General features: G+C 42.7%; 1 protein-coding gene across 3 annotated transcripts in view; it reads left to right on the top strand.

The window, feature by feature from the left end:
- Window positions 1-26,865, top strand: part of LOC135506694 (catenin alpha-2) — a 760,099-nt gene that overhangs the window by 140,527 nt on the left and 592,707 nt on the right. For all 3 annotated transcript variants that reach the window (XM_064926016.1, XM_064926018.1, XM_064926017.1), the window contains one exon: window positions 14,930-15,125. In XM_064926016.1, the coding sequence (XP_064782088.1) occupies window positions 14,930-15,125 (196 nt within the window). The remainder of the gene's footprint in view (window positions 1-14,929; window positions 15,126-26,865) is intronic.

Genomic DNA, 26,865 nt, shown 5'->3' with positions numbered 1-26,865 from the left:
CACTCCTCTCAAAGTGCTGTACCCCAGCCTCCCCAAACAGCAAGCAATCAGGTGTAGAAGCTCTCTCTCTCGCTCCCCTGAGCTTTACCCACACAATGCCCTTTACACAGGAGCTTAAATGTCCTGCTGCATTATTCAGCAAGGATGGCTATGCACACTGCTCAGGGTTAAACATCATCTGTATCTGACAGGAAGCGTGGCGTGGCCGTGTGTTTGAGAGAATGTGTCTGTGTGTGATAGTAAGGGGCTTGTCCCCCCAGACACTTTTATTAACGCTAGCTGCTAGCAGTGCTTCAGGGTGCATACCCTGTCTCCTGTCACCAACTCTCTACATTACACACACACACACACAGCGGTACAACCGATGGCAGCAGGAACATTTCTGCTGGACGGACATTGGGAAGTGTGTGCGTGTGTGTGTGTGTAAGCTTGGACTTCTGCAAGCAGAAAATTAAACATCTGCACAGTACAATAAGGATTTAGGGTCCATTGACCAGTGGTCTGGAGAGGAGTGGCTGCATGGCATTTAATGTTATTGATCTGCAATAAAAAGGCAGAGGGGAGAGTCATAACGAGAGAGAGAGAGAGAGAGAGCTTTTACTGCTTACCATCTCTATTTATGCAATGGTGAATACCTTAACGGTACTGTAACCCTGATGTAACCTTGATTAAATGATACTCTACTGCTGCATCTCTACCTCCAGGTGTCTGAGCAGGTGTTGTGCTGGTCCAGCTCGGCATTGAGCAGTGAGCACACAGGCCTTCCAACTCTGTCAGGAGGAAGGGGCCGAAATTCATCCATCTTATTTGGGAAACTTGTGGAAGGCTACTCGAAACGTTTGACCCAAGTTAAACACGTTTAAAGGCAATGCTACCAAATACTAATTGAGTGTATGTAAACTTCTGACCCACTGGGAATGTGATGAAAGAAAGAAAATCTGAATTAAATCTCTACTAATATTCTGAAATTTCACATTCTTAAAGTAAAACGGTGATCCTAACTGACCTAAGACAGAGAATTTTGGTTTAATTTTGGATTAAATGTCAGGAATGGTGAAAAACTGAGCGTAAATGTATTTGGCTACTTATTCAATACTTATTCATGTTACCGTACTAGAATGTATTGATTTCAAGATATAATCCAACAGTCCCAATCCTCCTAACTAGCTACCATGATGCCATTTGAGCTTAGAGTAGCTAGCTTGTCTAACTATCTTAGCTGGCATGTCTAACTGTCTTAGCTAGCTTGTCTAACTATCTTAGCTGGCATGCATGCTGACAAGGTTAGTAGACTTTAGAAAAGTAAGTGCAGTATTTATGTGGACTATGTACAAAAAGTGGTGTAATTTCTAAACTGTTCATCTGATATGGATCGAAATACCCTCAAATTAAAGCTGACTGTCTGCACTTTAACCTTATGGTCATTGTATCATTTCAAATACAAAGTGCTGGAGTACAGAGCCAAAACAACATGTGTCACTGTCCCAATACTTTTTGAGCTCGCTGTAAAAATGATTTTGCGTCAAATCTGAACCTAGGTCTGCTATAACCCATGTATTCAAACTGCACCACATCAATTACTTCTGTCTCCTCCTTCACTTTGTCTTTGTTTGTTCTGAAAGGGACTGGGGTCGTTTGGTACATTACGGATGTGTGTTCACTTTGTCTTTGTTTGTTCTTGTTACGGATCCCTTTTTGGCCCGACAGTCTAGGGGGGGGGGGGGGGGATGGTAGAGACCCGTAACATAACTCATGTATATTATAATAGTGACAAAGCAAAAGTGTGAACGAAATAACCAGGACAACTGAAATCTACCGTCAAACTCAAGGTTTATTTGAAAACACACGGTAATGGTTGGAGCAGGAAAAAGGGCTGAGCTGGACCCAAGGAAAGAAATAAGTATTCAAGCTAGACTAGCCTACTTTAACAGCTAACTAACTAACCAAAAATACAGTGGGTGGTCCGCCCAGTTCTAACTAGTGTATTTAACAAAGTCTACCTACGGGTAGTGTATGCCCATGGGCGACTGGTCTTAGTTTCCCCTTTTCCCACCAGCAAACAAACACCTTAACCAAAACAATACTCACAGGTGAAGACAAAGTGCTATGGAGGTGCTCAAACAAAAGAGAGGTTAATACACAACGAGAGAGTGAACCACAGAGACCTACAGACATGTCATTTACAGAGAGATTGAGCTCTAGAGCAAACAACTGACAGGGTTTATAAACCAAGGGAAAGGAACTGTGATAGGGTAGGAAACAGGAGGAGGTGTGTCTTCTGATTGATGATTGATTGGTGACTGATTGGGGAGTGATGATTTTCACCTATGAGGGGAGAAGGAGAGCAAACACAGGATGCATACACACACACACAGGATACCTGTATCCGTAACAGTTATGAAAGAGAGTGGGGTCGTTTGATACATTAGGGATGTGTGTTCACTTGGTCTTTGTTTGTTCTGAAAGGGACTGGGGCTGTTTGCCGTGGTTATTTTGCTTGGCTGTTAAAGTTATTTCCTGACACCTCGAATGGCTGTGATATACTTGTCATTTCACTGCCTGGGCAGACTGTATGGGTTCACCAGCCTACAGAGACATCCCTCTCTCCAAGTTCCCTTCTGTAGTTCCCCCTCCCATCCATACACTCCCTCCATCTCCTTGGGGTGGGAAGGATTCATCTACATACCGGGTGGTATTTCAGTCGCATAGTCAAGGCGACGCGACGGCTTCAGTTCAGCCACGTGTGGCTTTGGCAATGTTTATCTCTTCAAAAAAACAACAACGCTGAATTGGAGGGGCGTCTGTCTTTTTCTCTGCCCCCTCTCTCTCTCAATTCAATTCAATATAAGGGCTTTATTGGCATGGGCAACATATGTTAACATTGCCAAAGCAAGTGGAGTAGATAATAAACAAAATGAACAGTAAACATTTACACTCACAGTAGTTCCAAAAGAATAAAGCCATTTCAAATGTCATATTATGTCTTTATATAGTGGTGTAACGATGTGCAAATAGTTAACGTGCAAAGGGGAAAATCAATAAACAGAAATATGGGTTGTATTTACAATGCCCCCCCCCCACTGGCACACTACCATACACATACACACACATGCACATCCCTCTTCAGTAGTAGAAGCCTTTGTCTCCTGTGAGAAGCTGGCAGCAGCTGGTTGGTGTTGGCTACCGCCAGTCCCGGGCATCTTTATGGGAACATAATTGGGCCCTCCTGTTGAGGCTCCAAGTCTGCTCACATGTCCTTCTGTTTATGTGTGTGCGTGTGCACTGTGTGGGGAATTTGTTGGCAAACATCTGGGTTGAGAGATTTAGCATTTAGAAAGCACAGCTACTTGTTATCCTGTTGGGCAGGCTGTGTAACAGCCCCTTTCCTAAACATGACTTCATGAAATTACAGAAGTCGTTGTGCCGCAGTACAGGACACAGGCATCAGGAAAACAACGCCTGTATTCCAAATGGCACCCTATTCCCTATACAGTGCACTACTTTTGACCAGTGCCCATCGGGGCGCAGACCTTATAGCCCTGTGGTCCCTGGCCAAAAGCAGTGCACTATATAGGGAATGGGGTCGCAAGTTGAGTCGCAGCCTAAAGTCTGAAGTGACAGCGAGTCAGACCGGGAAGCCTCCGAGGGCTGCTGGGAAAGGCTGCGTTGTCTAAGGGGCATGAAATGAAATGTCCCTCAGCTTTAGGGAGAACAAGAAAAAGAGAAAACAATTGTCTTGCTCAGCAATGCTTGTTCCTGCGGGACTGTTTGCTAAATCTGATGTCCACGTCTTGTCTCATCGGTGTGAAACGGCACCGTTCGACGCATTATGTTGACAGTCGAAATGAGGTCGCCGTCTGGCGGATGGTTAAATGTGCCGTCGTGGACAGCCGGCAGAACACACCAGCTAGCTGATGTACTTCCAGAAACATTTTTTTTTTTTGGTCTGAGTTTCTTACGCGCCTCCAAACTTGTACTTTTTCCCCCAGTCAGCCAAAAGTAGATGAAACAGGTGCTTTTCACGATTCCCACATCTTGATTTTATGATATTTAAACATATAGGACTGAACGCTTGAAAGTGTGTGTGGGGTGGTGGGTGCGTGTTCGTGCGTGCATGTGTGTTTTACAATGATACCACAGGTTAGAATAGATATATATATATATATATACTGAACAAAAATAAAAACCGAACATGTAAATATTGGTCCCATGTTTCATGAGCTGAAATACAAAAATCGCAGAAATGTCCCATACACACAAAACGCTTATTTCTCTCAAATGATGTGCACACATTTCTTTGCAACCCTGTTAATGAGCATTTCTCCCAAATAATCCATCCACCTGACAGGTTTGGCATGTCAAGAATTTGGCAGTATGTTCAACCAAGCCTCACAACCACACACCACCATGTACACACGCCAGCCCAGGACCTCCACAGCCTGGCTGCCGAGTGGGTGGGGCCCTGTTGAATTATTTCCTTATATGAACTCTCACTCAGTAAACATTTCAGAAATTGTTGCATGTTGTGTTTATATTTTTGTTCAGTGTATTATCTCTATGGCCGTACAGCCTTACTGCCTTCTTGTCTATTTGCTGAGATATTGCTGGAAACAGAGTGCCTTTCTACTGTATTTAATATGAGGATCACTGAGGAGCAGTGAAGGTCTGAGTGTAGTGTAGTAGTTATGGTAATGTCTGTCCTATTGATTTGACACACATGGATTCCAGGGTTGAGGCATCCCCGTGGGCATCCCTGGTGGAGCTTGCCCATGAGGCCCTTCACCACGGACGGTCATGTCTTACTCGATACACCCTCATTAAGCTGATTGCTACAGCATCACCATTTAATTACAGTAAAACCAAAACAAGGCCTCTTCTTGGCTAAGTTGGAGGCAGAATCAGAGATGTGGTGAGGGGGGTTTGGCGTTGAGGACGGTGGGGGCACTAGATCATGACGTCTACCTGTGTATATCCTGGGCGGGTGGGTTGGTGGTTCTCTAAACATAAATAAAGTAGAGGACTCTTCCTCTCTCTCTGTGTCTGTCTGTCTGTCTGTCTGTCTGTCTGTCTCTGTCTCTGTCTCTGTCTCTGTCTCTGTCTCTGTCTCTGTCTCTCTGTCTCTGTCTCTGTCTCTGTCTCTCTCTGTCTCTCTCTGTCTCTCTCTCTCTCTCACACACACCAACCCCCCTGCCACTCACACCAACAAAGTTCAGAGATTACTTATTTGTCTCTGACAAGCGGTTTCAGCTCGCTATTTGCATTTGAGGTTTGATCCAACAGAAACGCCCATATGGACAACGAAACACATTGAGGCATTATTTTACTGTAATCGAGGGGAAGTTATTCTGTCTAACGATACTTTTTATGTCTCAACTCCTCAATTTGTGTGCAGAGCGGACACTATTACAACTGGAGTATCAATGAACATTGATTGTGGTAAAGTAATGCTCAGTGTAACGCGGGTGGCTATTGCTGTAGCATGTACCTACCACTAGCAGCCTTTTAGCCAAAGACTGTTGTACTAGCTGTCTAGACTGTGTTTTATAAATGCGCAATCAGCATAAAACACAATTATACAAGGAATTGGCAACTCAAGTCTCATTCTGAGAAGTAAAGTAGGCCACTTGATTTCAGCGTCTGAATAAAGTGGACAGGCTAACATGCTGCTCAAACAGTTGGAGAACGTGTTCGGAACTTTTCAACCTCGTTGCTAGCAAATAGATCCAAGTTGGGTAAACTTAAAAAACATAAATATTAGCTGGCTGCTTACTAGCACGTGTGCTTGTGCTTGAGAGATTATTTATGAGACCTGTGTTAAAATTATATAATACAGTTGAAGTCGGAACTTTACATACACCTGAGCCAAATACATTTAAACTCAGTTTTTCACAATTCCTGACATTTAATCCTATTAAAGATTCCCTGTCTTAGGTCAGTTAGGATCACAACTTTATTTCTTTCATCACATTCCCAGTGGGTCAGAAGTTTACATACACTAAATTAGTATTTGGTAGCGTTGCCTTTAAATTGTTTTACTTGGGTCAAACATTTCAGATAGCCTTCCACAAGCTTCCAACAATAAGATGGGTGAATTTCATCCCATTCCTTCTGACAGAGCTGGTGTAACCGAATCAGGTTTGTAAGTCTCCTTGCTCACACACGCTTTTTCAGTTCTGCCCACACATTTTCTATAGGATTGAGGTGAGGGCTTTGTGCCATTTTGCCACAACTTTGGAAGTATGCTTTGGGTCATTGTCCATTCGGAAGACCCATTTGCGACCAAGCTTTAACTTCCTGACGGATGTCTTGAGATGTTGCTTCAATATATCCACATAATTTTCCATCCTCATGATGCCATCTATTTTGTGAAGTGGACCAGTCCATCCTGCAGTGTATTGTCCTTCACGGTTGGGGTGGTGTTCTTCGGCTTGCAAGCTTCCCCCTTTTTCCTCCAAACATAATGCTGGTCATTATGGCCAAACATTTCTATTTTTGTTTCATCAGACCAGCTGACATTTCTCTAAAAAGTATGATCTTTGTCCCCATGTGCAGTTGCAAACTGTAGACTGGATGTTTTATGGCGGTTTTGGAGCAGTGGCTTCTTCCTTGCTGAGCAGCCTTTCAGGTTATGTCGATACATGACTCGTTTTACTGTGATATCGATACTTTTGTACCAGTTTCCTTCAGCATCTTTACAAGGTCCTTTGGTGCTTTGCTGTTGTTCTTGGGATTGATTTGCACTTTTCGCACCAAAGTACGTACATCTCTAGGAGACAGAACGTGTCTCCTTCCTCAGCGGTATGATGTCTGCGTGGTCCCATGGTGTTTATACTTGCGTACTGTTGTTTATACAGATGAATGTGGTACCTTCAGGCATTTGGAAATTGCTCCCAAGGATGAACCTGACTCGTGGAGTTTTTTCCTGAGGTCTTGGCTAATTTCTTTTGATTTTCCAGTGATGTCAAGCAAAAAGGTACTGAGCGTGAGGGTAGGCCTTGAAATACATTCACAGGTACATAGGCACAGTCAATTTAGTGTATGTAAAACTGCTGACCCACTGGAATTGTGTTACAGTGAATTATAAGTGAAATAATCTGTCTGTAAACAATTGTTGGAAAAAGTACTTGTGTCATGCACAAAGTAGATGTCCTAACCGACTTACCAAAACTATAGTTTGTTAACAATACATTTGTGGAGTGGTTGAAAAACGAGTTTTAATGACTACAACCTAAGTGTATGTAACCTCCCGAATTCAACTGTACCTGCTACAAGAATCAATCAATAAATCAATCAAATGTATTTATCAAGCCCTTTTTACATCAGCAGATGTCACAGTGTTATACTGTCACGGCCTGACATTAGAGATCCCTATTATTCTCTATGTTTGGTTAGGTCAGGATGTGACTCGGGTGGGAAAGTCTATGTTTTCTATTTCTTTGTTTTTGGCCGAGTGTGGTTCCCAATCAGAGGCAGCTGTCTGTCGTTGTCTCTGATTGGGCATCATATATAAGTTGTCCTTTTCCTTTTGCGTTTTTGTGGGATCTTGTTTTCTGTCTCGTGTCTGTACCTGACAGAACTGTGCGCTTTCGTTTTCACTTTGGTTATTTTGTTTGAGTGTTTAATCATAAAAAAAAAAATCATGAACAATATCCACGCTGCACTTTGGTCCACTCCTTTTGACGAGAGCCGTTACATATACAGAAACCCAGCCTGAAACCCCGACCAGCAAGCAATGCAGATGTAGAAGCTCTCTAGAAAGGCAGGAACCTAGGAAGAAACCTAAGAATGAACCAGGCTCTGACGAGTGGCCAGTCCTCTTCTGGCTGTGCCGGGTGGAGATTATAAGAGTACAAGGTGTTTGAAGTTAGTCATTATCAGGGAATGTGCATTTGCACCTTTCTGGTTAAATTTGTAATCAAAAAGGGCATTTTCATAGACAGACTTCAAAGCCAGATCAGTGATTATTGCAAAAAAAACAGGTTAAACTATTTTGATAAAATAATGTATTTATTAGTGTGGTTTATACTATATTTAGCCTAATTTGACACACCCTGAATTCATTAGATTTTTCGCTGACTGTTTGAAATGCAATGCATTTTACTTTTAATTGTACAACAAAGCTCATTTAGATTTTGTTGTTGTTGTTGAAATCAAGATATATATCGTGAATCGCCCATAAGTTTAAAATAAAATGTAGATATGATTTTTAGTCCGTATTGCCCTGCCCTAGTGGAAATTCTGCAACCATAAACGTGATGTTGTTAGCCCAGATACCCTTCCTAGCCCAGATACCCTTCCTAGCCCAGATACCCTTCCTGTTAATCTCCCAAGCCAATCGAAATATGTAAGGTTTACTGCAGGTGCGCAGTCTATTCTTTTTATTCGTCTTTATTGAATTTCTTTACCTTCTGAGTTCCCTTCCGATATTTTTTCCCGCCTTGTTTCCTCGCATTATTAGGTTTCTTGGGAGGAGCGAAAGGAAGCCGTCAGGGACAGAGATATGGATTTGTTGTATCACCTCGTCTATATCTCAGGGTTAAACAGCGATTCTTGCTGCCTCATCAAGAGAACACAGGGAGCTGATTTGGCTGGGATTGGATTTTATTCGTTTGCCCTTCGTTACGTGTTCTTTTATTCATTACCGCTGCGAGCAGTGATATATAAAAACGTATGTGTAGCTACCGTATAGAAGTAGAGCTTTCCCATGAGTAATGGATGGAGGTCTCTATTAGGTAACTGTGAGTTCAAACGAACCACAGTACACTCTCAGCACGGAAGAAGGCTGGAACAAATGAATCCGCCCTCATCCACATTTAAACAGCCTATTTTAAACGCACTTAAACACGCTCCGTCTTTGCTTCTATGCATAACACACACTGACACATGGACACGTGAGCGCACACACACACACGTACACACCAGTGACGGTCAGGATGAGGTAGGACAATAATACCTTTTCATGAGCACGGCCTTAATACTATTACAGCATATTGGATGGCTGTCGTTCACGTTCCATTCACCCAGTTCAATGTAACATCGATAGGTTTCGGCTACTATCTGATAATGGAATTTTCCTTTTACCCATCATGAGGTTGCTACAACCTAGCCTAGGAATGAAAGTTTTGAAAGTTTACAATGTAGGCGCTCACTGGCCGAGATAACATTTTAAGGTGACAGACAGTGACACATGGACAGACAGTGACACATGCAATAGCGCCTTGCACACTCTTGCCTGCATCTAGCTGATCATTAATCCAACAGTTTCCTTAGGACGAGTTCAGGTATTTGTTGTCCCTGTTTCGTTTGCTTCCGTTTAAAAACAGAATCGGCGGAATTAATACACCCTTGATCACGCATGAACACAGTTCATTTTCATTGCAGCCACGTTGTATTCATTCTAGCCTCTATGCACTCTCCTCCTCTCACCTTTTCCCTTCATTTGTGGACTTCATTGAACAACACATCAGCTGTATGTGACCAGGCGATGCTAGCTAGCTGTTGCTTATGGTTTCAGTACTAGAATCAAGTCAAATTTATTTATAAAGCCCTTCTTACATCAGCTGATACAGAATGGCCAATATATCTGTATCTGTATCTACATCTATAGAGATTCATTCTCTGATACTTTGATTGGGTGGACAACATGTCCGTTCATGCTGCAAGAGCTCTGATAGGTTGTAGGACGTTCCCTGGAAGTAGTCATAATTACTGTGTAAGTCTATGGAAGGGGGTGAGAACCAAGAGTCTCTTAGGTTTCGTATTGAAGTCAATGTACCCAGAGGAGGACAGAAACTAGCTGTCCTCCGGCTACACCAGGGCGCAACCCTACAGAGTGCTGTTGAGGCTACTATAGACCTTCATTGCAAAACAGTGTGTTTTAATCAATTATTTGGTGACGTGAATATATTTAGTATAGTTTTATCTAAAAAGGATAACTTTTCCAATGTTTTACCATTTTTAATATTTGGAAATTCCCCTTCCTCCTCTGAGGAGCCTCCACTGGTACACATCCACCCGCATGCACTCTAGCATGAACACATGCACACACATGTTCTTATGTCCATTCCCTCCGAAATGTAGAAGGTGGCAGTAAGACGACTTCAGCAAAAGGCCACCATAAACCTTCACATTGTTTCGTAACTCATATAGATGTATTGGCCAGTGACGGGCAGAGACATTACTTCATCACTGTCTGTCTCCTTCTTTTCTTTGAGGGGCCCCTGATAGAATGGATAAGTGGTCACTGACTGACCCTGCAATTGCATGGAACATACAGATTTAGGACCTTCATTTGATCACCCGTTTGTTCCTGAGCGTTTTTCTGCGCCAGAGGAAATGCAGTTGAGCTTCGCGAGTCACTAAAAACCTGGTTATATTAACAGTATTCCACAATTCATCTCACCTTATTTTGACCAGTTCAATAGCCTAACCACCGATCAAGCAGCCTTACGGACTAACCGGTCAAATCCTGTTGCCCGCGGGATTATTTTTGCAGCGACAGGCCAACTACATCTGTAGTTTCAGATTAAGATGCTACCAGCTCTCTTATCATACTGTCACTTCCCTCACAAATCCTTCAATGTGCATTTGTCAAGTTGACGCTCGCCATTCTCTTGCTAAGTGAGCCGGGGTTTGGGTTATACATGTGTGTGTGTGCATGACTGATGTTCGGTTCTTTGGTTCGGCACCCCCTCCAGAGTTCAACGTGTTCCTTTCATCATTTACACTGCAACATGTAACCCACAGCGGAGAGAATGGCAGGGTACTAAAGCAGTCACACACTGAGTCATTCTGTCGTTTTGTGTGTGCGTGTCTGTGTGTGTGTGTCCTGCTGTCATCTGAGACATCTCTCCAGTGCTCCGCGATACATTTATTAAGTTAGAGTAAAGTATTACATTGTAATCAGCATGACTTGAAACAGAAATATGTTGCTCACTATGTTGCTTACTACATAATGAGCTAACTCTCTGAATACGTCTCTCTGCCTCAACATCACTGGCAGAGAGAGACCGAGGACGCCGCCACGAGGGTCATTTGTGTTCTGCTTTGACTCCATTTATCAACAGACAATGGAATTACCCAGACTCCTTTAATGGAGCTCAATGTATCATTAGCAAGGAACCAATAATGTATCATGTCGCCCGAGGCGCTATTCGGAGTCCCGGGTTTGCTCGGGTGGGCTTGTCTCTGCTTCGCACGGGGTGATTTAAATGTAGCCTTCATGCTCGTCAAATACTGTAGCTTGTGCCTGAGTTACTATTTAGAGTCATTTTACACCTAGAGAAAAGTTACTGGTCGAGTCAAATTACTCTAAGAGTAAAAAGGTATCTTACAGTAAACCTCTCACTTTAGAAGTAAAACGAGGCTGATAATTCCTGGTTGTTACTATGTCTGCAAGACTTTGTCTTCAAACTGTTAACAAAAAGTGAACTGGCCTCCAGCTTCAAGGGAGAAAGGGATCATTTTCATCTCATGGATGGTCGGTCCTTGCATCCACACCTATACATTTCTCCAGTTCCATCCCATCATACTGGTAAAAGGTTAACTCGCCTGTAGGCCTCGCCTGTAGCGGCTTCATTTCAGTTCATTGCTGAAATGTAGGTTGTTTCGTGACCTAGTTTCCCTCGTTTGTTTTTGGTGCATGAATCCAACCTGGAGGCATCTCTCAAATAAATGGTGTGTTTCAGTATTTGGCAGCTGAGAATTGTATGCAGTGTTGTCCCGGGGCAAAGCCAGGCCCAGCTTAACCACAGTGAGCCCCACTACGCTCTCGGAGCTTCTGAGAAGCTAGCTGACGCATAGGGACACCCAACAGCTGTTCGCTTGGATGGCTGTTAGCTTGTCTCTCCCCCTGTGTGGGAAGCTCGGCTCATTACGCCTCCATTTCGGCATGGTAATTGTGCAACGTGGGGCCATTACCGAAACCAAAAAACAGATCCCGGAAGCTACGAAGCTAGAAACACCCCCACAACCCTACTCAGTGGACTTGTGGAAGCGTTGACTTGTAGGCACTCCTCCTGCTTTCCTGGAGCCAGACTTGAGGGTCCAATTTGATTTGGTGTCCTGTTCCTCGATTTACCCCCAAGCTGATTTTGGCAAAACAGGCCCCAGACGGCAGCACATTTACAAGAACATTCCCTCTAGTGCTTTAGCTGGGCGCGTGTTTCGTTTAGTGCTTCAGGATGCCCTTTCTCTTCGATACTCTATGTGTCTCACTCCAAACTGATGTACAGTAGGTTATACTGGTAGAGTAGCAGTTTGAGAACCAACATCCACTGACGTTGGGGAACCATTAAAACCAAGTCTGGTGTGTCTAATTGACTACACAGTTTCTGAAGAACAGAGAGGTGCTTCCTGAATCTGTCCAATAAGGTTTTCTGTTTTTCCAAACTAGGTCAAAAGTAGAGTGCTATAGACGTAGGGACTATGTCATTTGGGACTCTACCTCAAAGTTAATTTTCTGTAATTAGCAATATGACTTTTTGACTGCTGTAACATTATTTATTAGGAGCTTGAATGGCGCCTGGATGCTTCCACCCCCTTTGGAGAGCTTCCCATGCATGTTTCAGAAGAACACTTGAAAGGAGAACTTGGAGAACTTGAAGGGAGTATCCCAGATTGAATATTCCCCCATGTATGTACTTTTATTTCCTTCAAACTTAAAAAGAGTCCTACTTTTCAATGATATTTTCTCTCAAGTCACCTTGCCAGTCTGTAAACTTGGCTTTATCATGCTCCAACTGTCTTGTATCCACACACGCTCTCTCACGCACATACACCGCTCACACCACACGGCGCCCCAGGCCCATGTTAAAACCCTCAGCGTGGTATGGAGTCTGCCAGGCTGGAAGCTTAGTCTGACTCTGGTGTATTGCACAGGTTGGTCCCAGCAGGGGCCTTCAATGAAAAGGCACCAGCATCGGCAGAGATCTCCCTCTCTCTAGTGCTTTATCTGGGCACGTGCTTCAGGATGCCCTTTCTCTTCGATACTCTATGTGTCTCACTCCAAACTGATGTACAGTAGGTTATACTGGTAGAGTAGCAGTTTGAGAACCAACATCCACTGACGTTGGGGAACCATTAAAACCAAGTCTGGTGTGTCTAATTGACTACACAGTTTCTGAAGAACAGAGAGGTGCTTCCTGAATCTGTCCCAATAAGGTTTTCTGTTTTCCCAAACAGGTCCAAAGTAGAGCACTAGATATAAATAAGTACATTTCTATATTTAGCAATATGACTTTTTTCACTCACTCAAATTTAGCTGTTAGCCCTTCTAACTCACTGGCTTATTTGTATGCGTCCTTAAACAACTTCTTATGGCTTAGATCCCGCTAACGGGATCGATATGACAAGAGCCAGTGAAAGTGCAGGGCACCAAATTCAAAACAACAGAAATCTCAAAATTAAAATTCCTCAAACATAGAGGTATTTTATACCATTGTAAAGATAAACTTGTTGTTAATCCCACCACAGTGTCCAATTTCAAAAAGGCTTTATGATGAAAGCACACCAAACAATTATGTTAGGTCTGCAAAAAGCACACCATGCAATAATCTGAGTACAGCGCTCAGACAACAAAACAAGCCATACAGATATCAACAAGTCAGAAATAGCATTATAAATATTCACTTACGTTTGATGATTTTCATCAGAATGCACTCCCAGCAATCCCAGTTCCACAATAAATGTTTTATTTGTTCAATAAAGTCCATCATTTATGTCCAAATACCTCCTTTTTGTTTGCGCGTTTAGTACACAATCCAAACTCACGAGGCGCGGGCAAGTCCAGGGGAAAGTTCAGACGAAAAGTAATATTACAGTTCATAGAAACATGTCAAATCAAGTATAGAATCAATCTTTAAGATGTTTTTATCATAAATCTTCAATAATGTTCCAACCGGAGAATTCCTTTGTCTGTATAAATGCAATGGAACACAAGCTAACTCTCACGAGAGCTAGCGTGATCAGCTCATGGCACTCTGGCAGACCTCTGACTCATTCAACACTCATTCCCCCCTCCTTCACAGTAGAAGCATCAAACAAGGTTCTAAAGACTGTTGACATCTAGTGGAAGCCGTAGGAAGTGCAATATGACCCCATAGACACTGCATATTCGATAGGCAATGACTTGAAAAACTACAAACCTCAGATTTCCCACTTCCTGGTTGGATTTTTTTCTCAGGTTTTTGCCTGCCATATGAGTTCTGTTATACTCACAGATATCATGCAAACAGTTTTAGAAATGTCAGTGTTTTCTACCCAGATCTACTAATAATATGCATATATTAGCAACTGGGCCTGAGTAGCAGGCAGTTTACTCTGGGCACCTTATTCATCCAAGCTACTCAATACTGCCCTCCGCCATAAGAAGTTAATGTCCCCCTTTTCCTTGCATACATTCTGCTCAAAGACACAGGAGTCCCAGTTTGAAGGCATGTCGCATTTCCTGCACACTCTACCTTTGTCAATGACTTGTGATGGCTTGCCTCCTGAACTGCTCACGAAGACGTGTTTTCGTTGTGTGGATAGGCTGGATGAAAGGTGATGAAATGCAATCAAACTATACGAGATGTCTTTCAATGTTTTATGCTCCAGGACAGCCATTGGAGTGTCCTTGGGGGGGGGGGATCAGTCAGCAACATATCCCACAGGTCATTGAACTAGCAATTGCTGTGTAATAGTGCTTTATAACATCAATACAAACCTTTTGGACCTGTTATTTTCTCTATGTAGCCTCTTGGATCTATTTTGTTCCTTTTGACTTACCGTAGATGTGCTTGGCTGAACAGTTGTTGTTCTCCTAGATCACGAACGCGAGGATGGTAGAATTGTAGCTGAGAAGCCCGTGCCGTTTACAAAGAACCAAGTCTCGTTCTTTCTACATAACAGCATCACTTCCCGTCCTAACCTCTCCCTCTCCGTCTGTCAGGTGACCACCCTGGTGAACACCAGCAACAAAGGGCCCAGCAGTAAGAAGAAGGGGCGCTCCAAGAAGGCGCACGTGCTGGCCCTGTCCGTGGAGCAGGCCACGCAGAACTTCCTGGAGAAGGGCGAGCAGATCGCTAAGAACAGCCACGATCTCAAGGAGGAGCTCATCCTCGCCGTGGAGGACGTCCGCAAGCAAGGTATGTCCGCACAGGGACCACCATACCATACTTTTCTGCTGTATACTGTTCATGGAATGTGACAGCAAGCTCTCCAGACCCCAGGGTATATTCTGATTCCCATCCGGAACTGCTGTGACATTATGTATTAGGAGCTTGAACGGCGCCTGGATGCTTCCACCCCGCTTGGAGCGCTTCCCATGCATGTTTCAGAAGAACACTTGAAAGGGGAACTTGGAGAACTTAAAGGTAGAATCCCAGATTGAATATTCCCCCATGTATGTACTTTTATTTCCTTCAAACTTAAAAAGAGTCCTACTTTTCAATTATATTCTCTCGCTCTGAGCCTTAAGTCACCTTGTCAGTCTGTAAACCTTGCTTTATCACGCCACAACTGTCTCGTATCCACACACGCTCACATGCCCACATACACATACACGCTCTCTCAGACACAAGCCCTTTCACGCACACACGCACACACACACACACACACAAAACCACTTACAGCACACAGCTCCCCAAACCCATGTTAAAACCCTCAGCATTGTATGGAGTCTGCCAGGCTGAAAGCTTAGTCTGGCTCTGGGTGTATTGCCCAGGTCGGTCCCAGCAGGGGCCCTCAATGAAAAAGCACCAGCATCGGCAGAGATCTCCCTCTCTCTCTCTCTCTCTCTCTCTGTCTCTCTCTTTTGCTGCATGAAATGTCCCCTCCTCTTCCTCTCTTCAATCTAGAACACCTGCCCAACAAACAATGTCTGGATTCAGTTAAACCGCGTCACTCTTCAAGCAGGCACTTAGCAATCTGGCTTTCTTGTGCAGTCATCGTAGCCAACTTACTGTGGTGGCTATCAAGCTGTGGAGGGGAAAGGGTTGTGTTGAACTCAGACCCTGCTTATCAGTCATGTGTTCTATTTTGAACATGGAAATTGATTAGGCTAGATTCCCTTGCTGAGTAAAATGTCAGTACAGAATAGCGTAAGTGTTTGACTATTTTGCAGCAGGCTATCTGCTTCAGAGTACAGTATTTGCATTCTTTAACGGGCTCACTGGACACAAGCAGACATATCGTTGTCCATTTTCCATTTTAATGCCTGTCAGGTTTTTCCAGAACTCGTTTATTTACTGTCATTACATTTGACGGAGGCCCTTCTTCAGGAAGTTGGCACTATCCTCTTCTTCTATTGGAGCAGGCCATCAGACTGTTAAATAGTCCCCACTAGCCGGCCTCTGCCCGGTACCCTCCCCTAAATCATATGAATTTGGGTGGGTAACCCATTAGGGCATCCACCCACGCAGCCAGCACCATCAATAAACGATGGATGTTGGCCAAATGAGCCACGTTTATGTGTCCTTAAAAACAGCCTATAGTCTAACACTATTCCTTGTCTTGATGTGAAGAATTACAAAACTTTGTAGCCTATTGTGTTTTTGCTTTTTACTTTCCCCAAACAACAATTGTCCACCTTATGGTTCAGCTGTCAGAGATTTGAGCACCAAATGCATCAGAGCATTGCATGCATAGACCTGTTGTAACGGGTTTCTTCTAACTCCTCTGACGAAGAGGTGGAACAAGGATCGGACCAAAATGCAGCGTGGTTAGTTAGATACATCTTTAATGAAGATGAAACACGAACAATACAAAACAACAAACGTGGAAAACCGAAACAGCCCTATCTGGTGCAACAAACACAGAGACAGGAACAATCACCCACAAACACACAGTGAAACCCAGGCTACCTAAATATGGTTCCCAATCAGAGACAATGACTAACACCTGCCTCTGATTGAGAACCATATCAGGCCAGACATAGAAATAGACAAACAAGACATCCAACATAGAATGCCCACTCAGATCACACCCTGACCAACCAAAACATAGAAACATACAAATAAACTATGGTCAGGGTGTGACACCTGTAGGATTAGGTGTCCACTGTATGATATGAATGTTAAAAAAAAAAAAATCATGTAAAGCATGAGAAGCTGAGGCCTAGCCCCGGAGATAGAGAGGTATGCCGGCGGCATGCTATGACACAGACATGTAGTTATCCTTGTCACGTAGGCTAGCCTACTGCATCTGCTACACAAATATAGGTGTACCGAAGGAGGCTACTTCATTAATATTTTTGTTAGGAAGATGAGTATTACATTGTAAGAATATAGGAGTAAGTTTAGTAGGACTGAAACATTATTCCTCGCCTCAAGTTGACCTGTCAGAGTGAGTTGGAGTGCTGGTGAGTACTGCCTTCATATCAATATCATAGGCCTGCAGTATAATAGGTTAATAACCACACCAAACTTTCACAAAAGTTTCTAAACTTTATTAGGGTACTATAAAAAGTAAGTCAAGCCAATTTTTATAGGGAAAATATGAGCAGGATATTATATTGTGGCAAACCCATTACAGTTGGAACTTGATTTGGCCAAAGAAAATGGCTCAAAATGAAACAAAACACATCCAAACTGGTTTATACCTTCTCAAAAGGTCCAGCAATTAACAAGAAAGGCTAGTGTCTACCGTCCCTAACCAATTACAGCAATATGCTAATTGTATGTATTTTACAACAGGCCTACTTATATAACCCTCTTAAACTAAATACGGTGCACACAATTAAAAAGGAAGATTTAAATTAAAAAATGTCTCAACAGAATAAAACAAAACATTTTGCATATTCAAAGAACTGGTTTAGAGTAACAAATATGCCCAGAATAATAACAATGGTATACTGTGATAACAATGATAAAACAAATTATTATGAAAACCAAAAAAAGGTATTAAGTTTAAAAAATTGCATCCTACCTGAAAAGTGAGTTGCACAGTAGTCCACTTCCCTTCTTTGTCCAGTACAATATTTAAATGCGGACATTCCCCGCGTGGGCTTTTTACTATTGGCACACTCTCTAACTTTCGTTTTACTATATCTCAATTCCGTTTATTTTTATTCTGAAAAACTCCCCAGTCCTTTGCGATTACAAGCATACCCATAACAGGATGCAGCCACCACTATGCTTGGAAAATAAAGAGAGCTGTACTCAGTAATGTGTTGTATTAGATTTGCCACAAACATGACTATTTGTATTCAGGAAAATTGCTTGAATTGCTTTTCCACCATATTTACAGTGTTACTTGAGTGCCTTGTTGCAAACAGGATGCATGTTTTGGAATATTTTTATTCTGTACAGGCTTCCTTCTTTTCACTCTGTCAATTACGTTAGTATTATAGAGTAACTACAATGTTGTAATCATAGCCATTATAGTCTGTAACTGTTTTAAAGTCATGATTGGCCTCATGTTGTAATCCCTGAGCAGTTTCTTTCTTCTCCGGCAACTGAGTTGGGAAGGACGCCTGTATCTTTGTAGTGACTGGGTGTATTGATACACCACCCAAAGTGTAATTAATAACTTCACCATGCTCAAAGGGATATTCAATGTCTGATTTTTTTATTTTTACCCATCTACCAATAGGTGCCCTTCTTTGCGAGGCATTGGAAAACCTCCCTGGTCTTTGTGGTTGAAACTGTGTTTGAAATGTACTGCTTGATTGAGGGACCTTACAGATATGTAAGGTGTGGGGTACGGAGATGAGGAAGTCTTTCAAAAATCATGTTAAACACTATTATTGCACAGAAAGTGAGTCCACGCAACTTATTAATCAAGGTTTTACTCCTGAACTCATTTAGGCCATAACAAAGGGTTAAATACTTATTGACTCAAGACTTTTCAGTTTTGAATTTTTTATTAATTTGTAAACATAAAAAAAAAACATAATTTCACTTTAACATTAACGGTAGGCCAGTGACCAAAAAATATATATTTAATCCATTTTATATTCAGACTGTAACAACCAAATGTGGAAAAAGTAAAGGGAGTGAATACTTTCTGAAGGATCTGTATATATAATTTGAGCTGCGTGCATCACGAGAAAATGTATTGATTTATTTCACTTTGCCTGTAAGAACGATGATGAACACGGGCATGTCGGATTAGCCTGAGCTGTGGTGCTGTAACGGCTTTCTTCTGTTGAAGGAGGAGCGGACATAAATGCAGCGTGGTGGTTACTCATGTTTATTGAAGAAAATGACTAGACAATGAAAATACTGAAATGTATGAAAATAACAGACGGAACCGTGAAAAACCTATACAGCCTGTCTGGTGAAACATAAACACAGAGACAGGAACAATCACCCACCAAACACTCAAAGAATATGGCTGCCTAAATATGGTTCCCAATCAGAGACAACGATAATCACCTGACTCTGATTGAGAACCGCCTCAGGCAGCCATAGACTAACGCTAGACATCCCACAAAACCCCAAGACAAAAACACACCACAATAACCCATGTCACACCCTGGCCTGACCTAATAAATTAAGAAAAAACATAACATATTTCGACTAGGGCGTGACAGGTGCAGACTCTGGTAGCATGCTGGCTGTCAATGCATAGCTTGAAAGTAGATAGTGAGAAATAATCAGTAGGCCTCATATTACATTAATTAAATCTATGAAATAACCCCCCCCCCAAGCTATTTACAGGCAGTTAACACTATTCTGCATATATACATCTCCCACAATCACATTGTTAAAATGTTTTCATTCAGTTAGAAGAGTGACAGTCCTGGCTGAGCCCCATATGTGGGCGCACCGATATGCTTCGCAGCTACATTGTAGCCAAGCTGTGTCTGTATGTGCCTATTCACCAAAAGAAGAAGCACAGGATATATGTGTCTTGATAAAAACAGCTCTGCTTGCAGGCCCGGTCAAACCTGGAGGCGAAAGGGGGCTTGGCCCCTCAGCTGAAACATGTGCCACCTCTGTCCCTATATAAAAATACACCAATCTGCTGTTTAATTTGACCTTCAAGAAGATAGAGGATACTTCCTAAATGGCACCCAGTTCAGTCCCTGGTCGAACTTAGTGCACTAAAATAGGGAATAGGATGCCAATTGGGAAAGATCCTAATTGGTTTAATTGGCTCAATACTTGGCCCTGGCCAGGTCCAATAACATCCAATCCAAAATGTTCACTAATCAATGGTTGAGGATGGGTCTGGTGCCCTTGAAACAAAGTGTTATTTTCCTCATCTGCCATTCAAAAGACAGTAAACAGCAAAGAGTCAAAGTGAGTTATTTGAAAGTGAGTTTGAAGCCCAGAGTTGAAAACAATATATCTTGTCAAACCCCTTCCGTTCTATGCAAATCTGATTCTACACGTGACCATTGGTTGTAACATTCCTGTAACTTCCCAGGTGTGGAGAAATTCCTGTTGAAAGATTTCCGAAATCAGGAGGGAATAAGCAGGACATTGAAAGGAAATGCACTACCCTCGTTGTAGCCTCGCCTCTCTAGCCGACCGTCCATTTCACACACACTCATCCCTGGCCCCTTTACACACTTCCCAGGCTTAGCATGACTGCTCACTTTTCTATCCCAGGGAATACTGTATAGCTTTGTTTTGGTGTTTGATTTACTTTCAAGTGTTTGGAATTGAAATACCTATGACTCGTCATATACAGACACAAACCCTCTAAACCACGCTAAAGGTTTAGGGGAAAGTCTTACCGAGCGTGGACTGTCGTTTGCTTTTCCAAATCCCGAGATCCAAAATCTCATTTCCCAGTGGTTAAGCGCTCGGCGGGTCAGAGTAATGGGGCGATCAAACGTTCCCTCTCTCTTGATGGATTAGAAGCAATAGGAGAGTGTGTGTGTGTGTGTGTGTGTGTGTGTGTGTGTGTGTGTGTGTGTGTGTGTGTGTGTGTGTGTGTGTGTGTGTGTGTGTGTGTGTGTGTGTGTGTGTGTGTGTGTGTGTGTGTCTGGGTGTCCATGGGTGTGTGTGTAAGAGAGGGAAAGTGTGATACATTCCTCTGATTGATACCCATTAAGCTCGGGCCCTGGCCCTGGCTTTGGAGAATGTAACGATCCCGAGATGTTTACTCCACAGTCACGCAACGTTAATGCTTTGATTGTCCGTGGTCGGTAGCACCGCCGCCTCCGCAGTGTCGGAACACCGTATTGGCTATACATGCTGTGATTCAGTCATTTGTAAACAGGTCACGCCGAAAGCCTGTGGCTTGGTACAACCCTCACCGTTCTCCAATGTGTAACACTACGCCTCGTCAAATAGTGCTCTGTTATCGTCTTGGGAAGGTTTCCTTTCAGGATGGCCAACGTCGTCTATGAAGTCACTTACTGTTGTTTTCCCGCCTGTAAGTTAAGTCCCCTTCAACGTCTGAATGGAGTTCAATGAGCCCTGGCTCGAACCTGATGTTTTCCTCCGATTGGAATTGGATTGTACTGTATGTTCAATACTCAGAGCAGCAGAAAGAGAAGTGGGGGCTTACCGCCGGCAGCTGTTGTACACATATTCATCATCCATCCGGCTCTCAACATCTACAGTTTCCTCACATTTCATAGTGTGCACTGCAGACAGACTTGACACCATTCCAGATCCATGAAATGGATCAGTGGCACACTGGGCCGTGCAATTCCTCACTGAGCTTTGATCCGAGTTTCCACTTGTGCCCTAGTTAAGCCATGGGTGAGGGAGAAAGAGTGTGAACGAGAGCATGAGGATGAGAGTGGAAGAAGAGAAAATGGAGAAAGGGAATTGAAGGAACAGAGGGAGAGGACAGACTAGCCAGAGAGTACGGGCTGTGTGTGTGTGTGTGTGTGTGTGTGTGTGTGTGTGTGTGTGTGTGTGTGTGTGTGTGTGTGTGTGTGTGTGTGTGTGTGTGTGTGTGTGTGTGTGTGTGTGTGTGTGTGTGTGTGTGTGTGTGTGTGTGTTTCACAAAGTATTCAGACTCCTTGGAGTTCTTCCCATTTTATTGTGTTTTACGAAGTGGGATTCAAGTGGATTTCATTGTCCTTTTTTAGTCAGCAATCTACACAAAATACTCCATAATGTCAAAGTGGAAGATTGTCGACTACAAAGACCAGGGAGCTTTTCGAAATCCTCATAAAGATGGGCAGTGATTGGTAACAATAACAAATCAGCCATTGGATTTCTCTTTAAGCATTGTCAAGTTAATAATTATACTGTGGATTACGTATTAAACCACCCAGACACTTCAAAGATACAGTCATCCTTCTGAACTGAATGTCTCTCAAAGAAGGGAACAGCCTGTTGGTGGCAAGTATTGAATATCCATTTGAGCATGGTGAAGTAATTACACCAGTCACTGGCCGTGATGGCTGTGATAGGAACAAACTGAGGATGGATCAACAACATTGTAGTTACCCCACAATACTAACCTAATTGACAGAGTGAAATGAAGGAAGCATGTATAGAATACAAATATTCCAAAACATGCATCCTGTTTGCAACAAGGCGTTAAGGTAAAACTGCAAAAAATGTGGCAAAGAAAATAGCTTTATGTCCTGAATACAAAGCATTATGTTTGGAGAAAATCCAACAAAACACATCACTGAGTACCACTCTTCATATTTTCAAGCATGGTGGTGGCTGCATCATGTTATGGGTATGCTTGTCATTGGCAAGGGCTAGGATTTTTTTAAACATTTATTATAGTTGATTGACTGTGAGCATTTGATGAAATGCACGCAGCATCATAACTTGAGATCTCTGAAACAGTCTGTGAGTAGCAGAGCATTTATGAGCGCATACGAAGCAGATTAGGGGAGACTGCGGCTATACCGAGGATATAGGCTACTGAATATAACCTATTCAAATAGAGAGTCTATTGCGCTGTTTCCTCCCGCATGTTGTTAGGAGACCAATGCAAAAGTGATATGAGGATTGGGACACACAAATGATACTTCATAATAATCATACATGTGTTTTTAAACAAATGACTTGCATGGACACGTGGTTTTGTTTTGGAATGTGAGTTTGTTTGGCATTTTGCAATGTGCATCTAACTATTGACTCAGGGGGTTGAATACTTATCAAATCAAGATATATTAGTGTTTAAATTTTCATATATTTTTTTTAAATGTTAGAATTTTTCTTCCACTTTGACATTACAGAGTATTTTGTGTAGTTGACAAAAAAAATACAAATCAAATCAATTTGAATTCCACTTTGTAACAACAAAATGTAGAAAAAGCAAAGGGGTGTGAATACTTTCAGAAGGCACTGTATTCCCATGTGCATGTACAGTATCTACAACAGTATTTACGTGTTGTATTGTATATGTTTAGTAGTAAGTGTACACTTCATAGCCCGGACTGCTCTTCGTGTGTGCAGTGTGCTGCAATCGTAAACTACATCAACGCGGTAGGAAACCAGGGAACCATTTTGCTTCTTCCTAAGTGGTGGTAGTGAGCTGAAAAGCTCCCCTAGTTTTAGCCCTGTGGTGGTGGTTGCACAGCGGCAGCCTCCTCCTGCGTGGCCCACGCAACCACACAAGCACAGGAGGCCGGAGGTTGTAATATCGTAACCCAGGGAACCATGTGGGATTCGTAGACAGAACAGAGAGAAGGAGTTGTGTTTGTATGTTCCCTTCATCACACTTTATCTGTACATCATATACAGTGGGGCAAAAAAAGTATTTAGTCAGCCACCAATTTTGTATGTTCTCCCACTTAAAAAGATGAGAGAGGCCTGTAATTTTCATCATAGCTACACTTCAACTATGACAGACAAAAAGAGAAAAAAAATCCAGAAAATAACATTGTAGGATTTTTAATTAATTAATTTGCAAATTATGATGGAAAATAAGCATTTGGTCAATAACAAAAGTTTATCTCAATACTTTGTTATATACACTTTGTTGCCAATGACAGATGTCAAACGTTTTCTGTAAGTCTTCACAAGGTTTACACACACTGTTGCTGGTTTTTTGGCCCATTCCTCCATGCAGATCTCCTCTAGAGGAGTGTTGGTTTGGGGCTGTTGCTGGGCAAAGATTTTCTATGGAGTTGAGATCTGGAGAGTGGCTAGGCCACTACAGAACATTGAAATGCTTCTTACGAAGCCACCCCTTCGTTGTCCGGGCGGTGTGTTTGGGATCATTGTCATGCTGAAAGACCCAGCCATGTTTCATCTTCAATGCCCTTGCTGATGGAAGGAGGTTTTCATCAAAATCTCATGATACATGGCCCCATTCATTCTTTCCTTTACACTGATCAGTCGTCCTGGTGCCTTTGCAGAAAAACAGCTCCAAAGCATGATGTTTCCACCCCAATGCTTCACAGTAGGTATGATGTTCTTTGGATGCAACGCAGCATTCTTTGTCCTCCAAACACGAAGAGTTGAGTTTTTACCAAAAAGTTATATTTTTGTTTCATCTGGCCATATGACATTCTCCCATTCTTCTTCTGGATCATCCAAATGCTCTCTAGCAAACTTCAGACGGGCCTGGACATGTACTGGCTTAAGCAGGGGGACACGTCTGGCACTGCAGGATTTGAGTCCCTGGCGGCATAGTGTGTTACTGATGGTAGGCTTTGTTACTTTGGTCCCAGCTCTCTGCAGGTCATTCACTAGGTCCGCCCGTGTGGTTCTGGGATTTTTGCTCACCGTTCTTGTGATCATTTTGACCCCAAGGGGTGAGATCTTGCGTGGAGCCCCAGATCGAGGGAGATTATCAGTGGTCTTGTATGTCTTCCATTTCCTAATAATTGCTCCCACAGTTGATTTCTTCAAACCAAGCTGCTTACCTATTGCAGATTCAGTCTTCCCAGCCTGGTGCAGGTCTACAAATTTGTTTCTGGTGTCCTTTGACAGCTCTTTGGTCTTGGCCATAGTGGAGTTTGGAGTGTGACTGTTTGAGGTTGTGGACAGGATGCTTTTATACTGATAACAAGTTCAAACAGGTGCCATTGATACAGGTAACGAGTGGATGACAGAGGAGCCTCTTAAAGAAGAAGTTACAGGTCTGTGAGAGCCAGAAATCTTGCTTGTTTGTAGGTGACCAAATACTTATTTTCCACCATAATTTGCAAATACATTCATTAAAAATCCTACAATGTGATTTTCTGGATTTATTTTCCTCATTTTGTCTGTCATAGTTGAAGTGTACCTATGATGAAAATTATAGGCCTCTCTCATCTTTTTAAGTGGGAGAACTTGCACAATTGGTGGCTGACTAAATACTTTTTTACCCCACTGTATGTCTGCCGTAGAGAACAAGTATGCTGTATGACGGTTCATGCAATCCAGCTTGGTTCATGTAAGGGGAAGCCATAGTATAGTCCTAGACAGAGTGCAGTTATTTCAGGTGGCACTAGTGGTACATCTTACAGTGGCTCCCATGTAAACCCCAGTCGTTGGATCTAAGGAGGTAATTAGGAGTCACCTCAGACTAGCCTGATCCCAGATCTGTTTGTGCTGCATTGCCAACTCTAATTGTCAGATATGGGCACAGTTAAGGGAACATGCAAACCTCAGACAGAGCAGAGCTTTATTCTCACTCGGGAATACTCTCCCTGTCTGAGGCCTTCTGATTCCTAAATCCACTGACTGATTACACTGACTGGCTCCCCTTAAAGCCCTAGGGGGGCATCAGTGGCTTATGTCACCTGATGAAAAGTACAGATACATCCATAGGTCATACACAGAGAAGCAAGCACACACACACACGCACACGCACACGCACACACACACTCACAGCCATCATAACTCATCCTTCCAGGCCGGTGCCGAGGCAGGCAGTGTGCGTGTGAGAGTTTGTGTGTGTGTGCGTGTGTGCATGTACATGTGTGCGTGCATTACGGTGACAGTTTGGTGGACTTAGTGAATCACCGCAGTCTGAAATCAGCATCCATAATGTAATCAGGAGGAGACGATTGGACGATAGGTCTCAGAGGGTTATAGACAAGATTATAGGTTTGATGGTGGCTCGGGCTGCACACTGTTAAAATAGCCTTCAGCTTCAAGGGTTTATGGGCAAGGACCTCTCTTTCCACACGGTACTCCTGCTAGCTCCTGTTCCATTTGCCTGTCTGAATTCTCCATAAATACAGAGTGAGAACGTTGACTATATTTTCACTTTTTCTCCAGACGCAAAACAAATAAAATGTCAGTATGATCTTCAGGCAGTGGGAACCTAAAGTGGGTGAACTGGATGTGGGCTTTCAGTTGAAAAGCTCCATGTATGGTAGTTCTTGACACAGTTCCTCGTGACTATATCATTTTAAAAGACACGAACAAATGTACAACAAGAGTGAAAAGAAGGAAGCATGTATAGAATGCACATATTCTTGGAATATGTATTGTATACATGCTTCCTTCTTTTCACTCTGTCAATTAGGTTAGTATTGTGGGGTAACTACAGTGTTGTTGATCCATCCTAAATTTTTTCCTATCACAGGCATTAAACTCTGTAACTGTTGCAAAGTCACCATTAGGCTCATGGTGAAATCCCTGAGCGGTTTACTTCCTCTCCGGCGATTGAGTTAGGAAGGATACCTCTATCTCTGTAGTGACTGGGTGTATTGATACACCGTCCAAAGTGTAATGAATTACTTCACCATGCTCAAATGGATATTCAATGCCTGCTACCAACAGGCTGTTCCCTTCTTTGCGAGACATTGGAATCCTCCCTGGTCTTTGTGGTTGAATCTGTGTTTGAAATTCACTTGCCAACTGAGGGACCTTACAGATAATGAAATGTGTCGGTACAGAGATGAGGTAGTCATTAAAAAAACATGTTAAACCCAATGGGAAGTGAAAGTAGATAAGGATTAAGGTTGTTTAAACAGAAATAAAACTGAACAGATGATTTTAGGAATTTATCCCCACTGGTAAGGGTAAAGGTTTGGAAGTTTAAGGTAAGGGTAAAGGTTTGGAAGGTTAAGGT

Source organism: Oncorhynchus masou, chromosome 20 (assembly GCF_036934945.1).
Source record: "Oncorhynchus masou masou isolate Uvic2021 chromosome 20, UVic_Omas_1.1, whole genome shotgun sequence".
Taxonomy (NCBI): Eukaryota; Metazoa; Chordata; class Actinopteri; order Salmoniformes; family Salmonidae; genus Oncorhynchus; species Oncorhynchus masou.
This window is presented reverse-complemented; position numbering and strand designations above follow the sequence as displayed.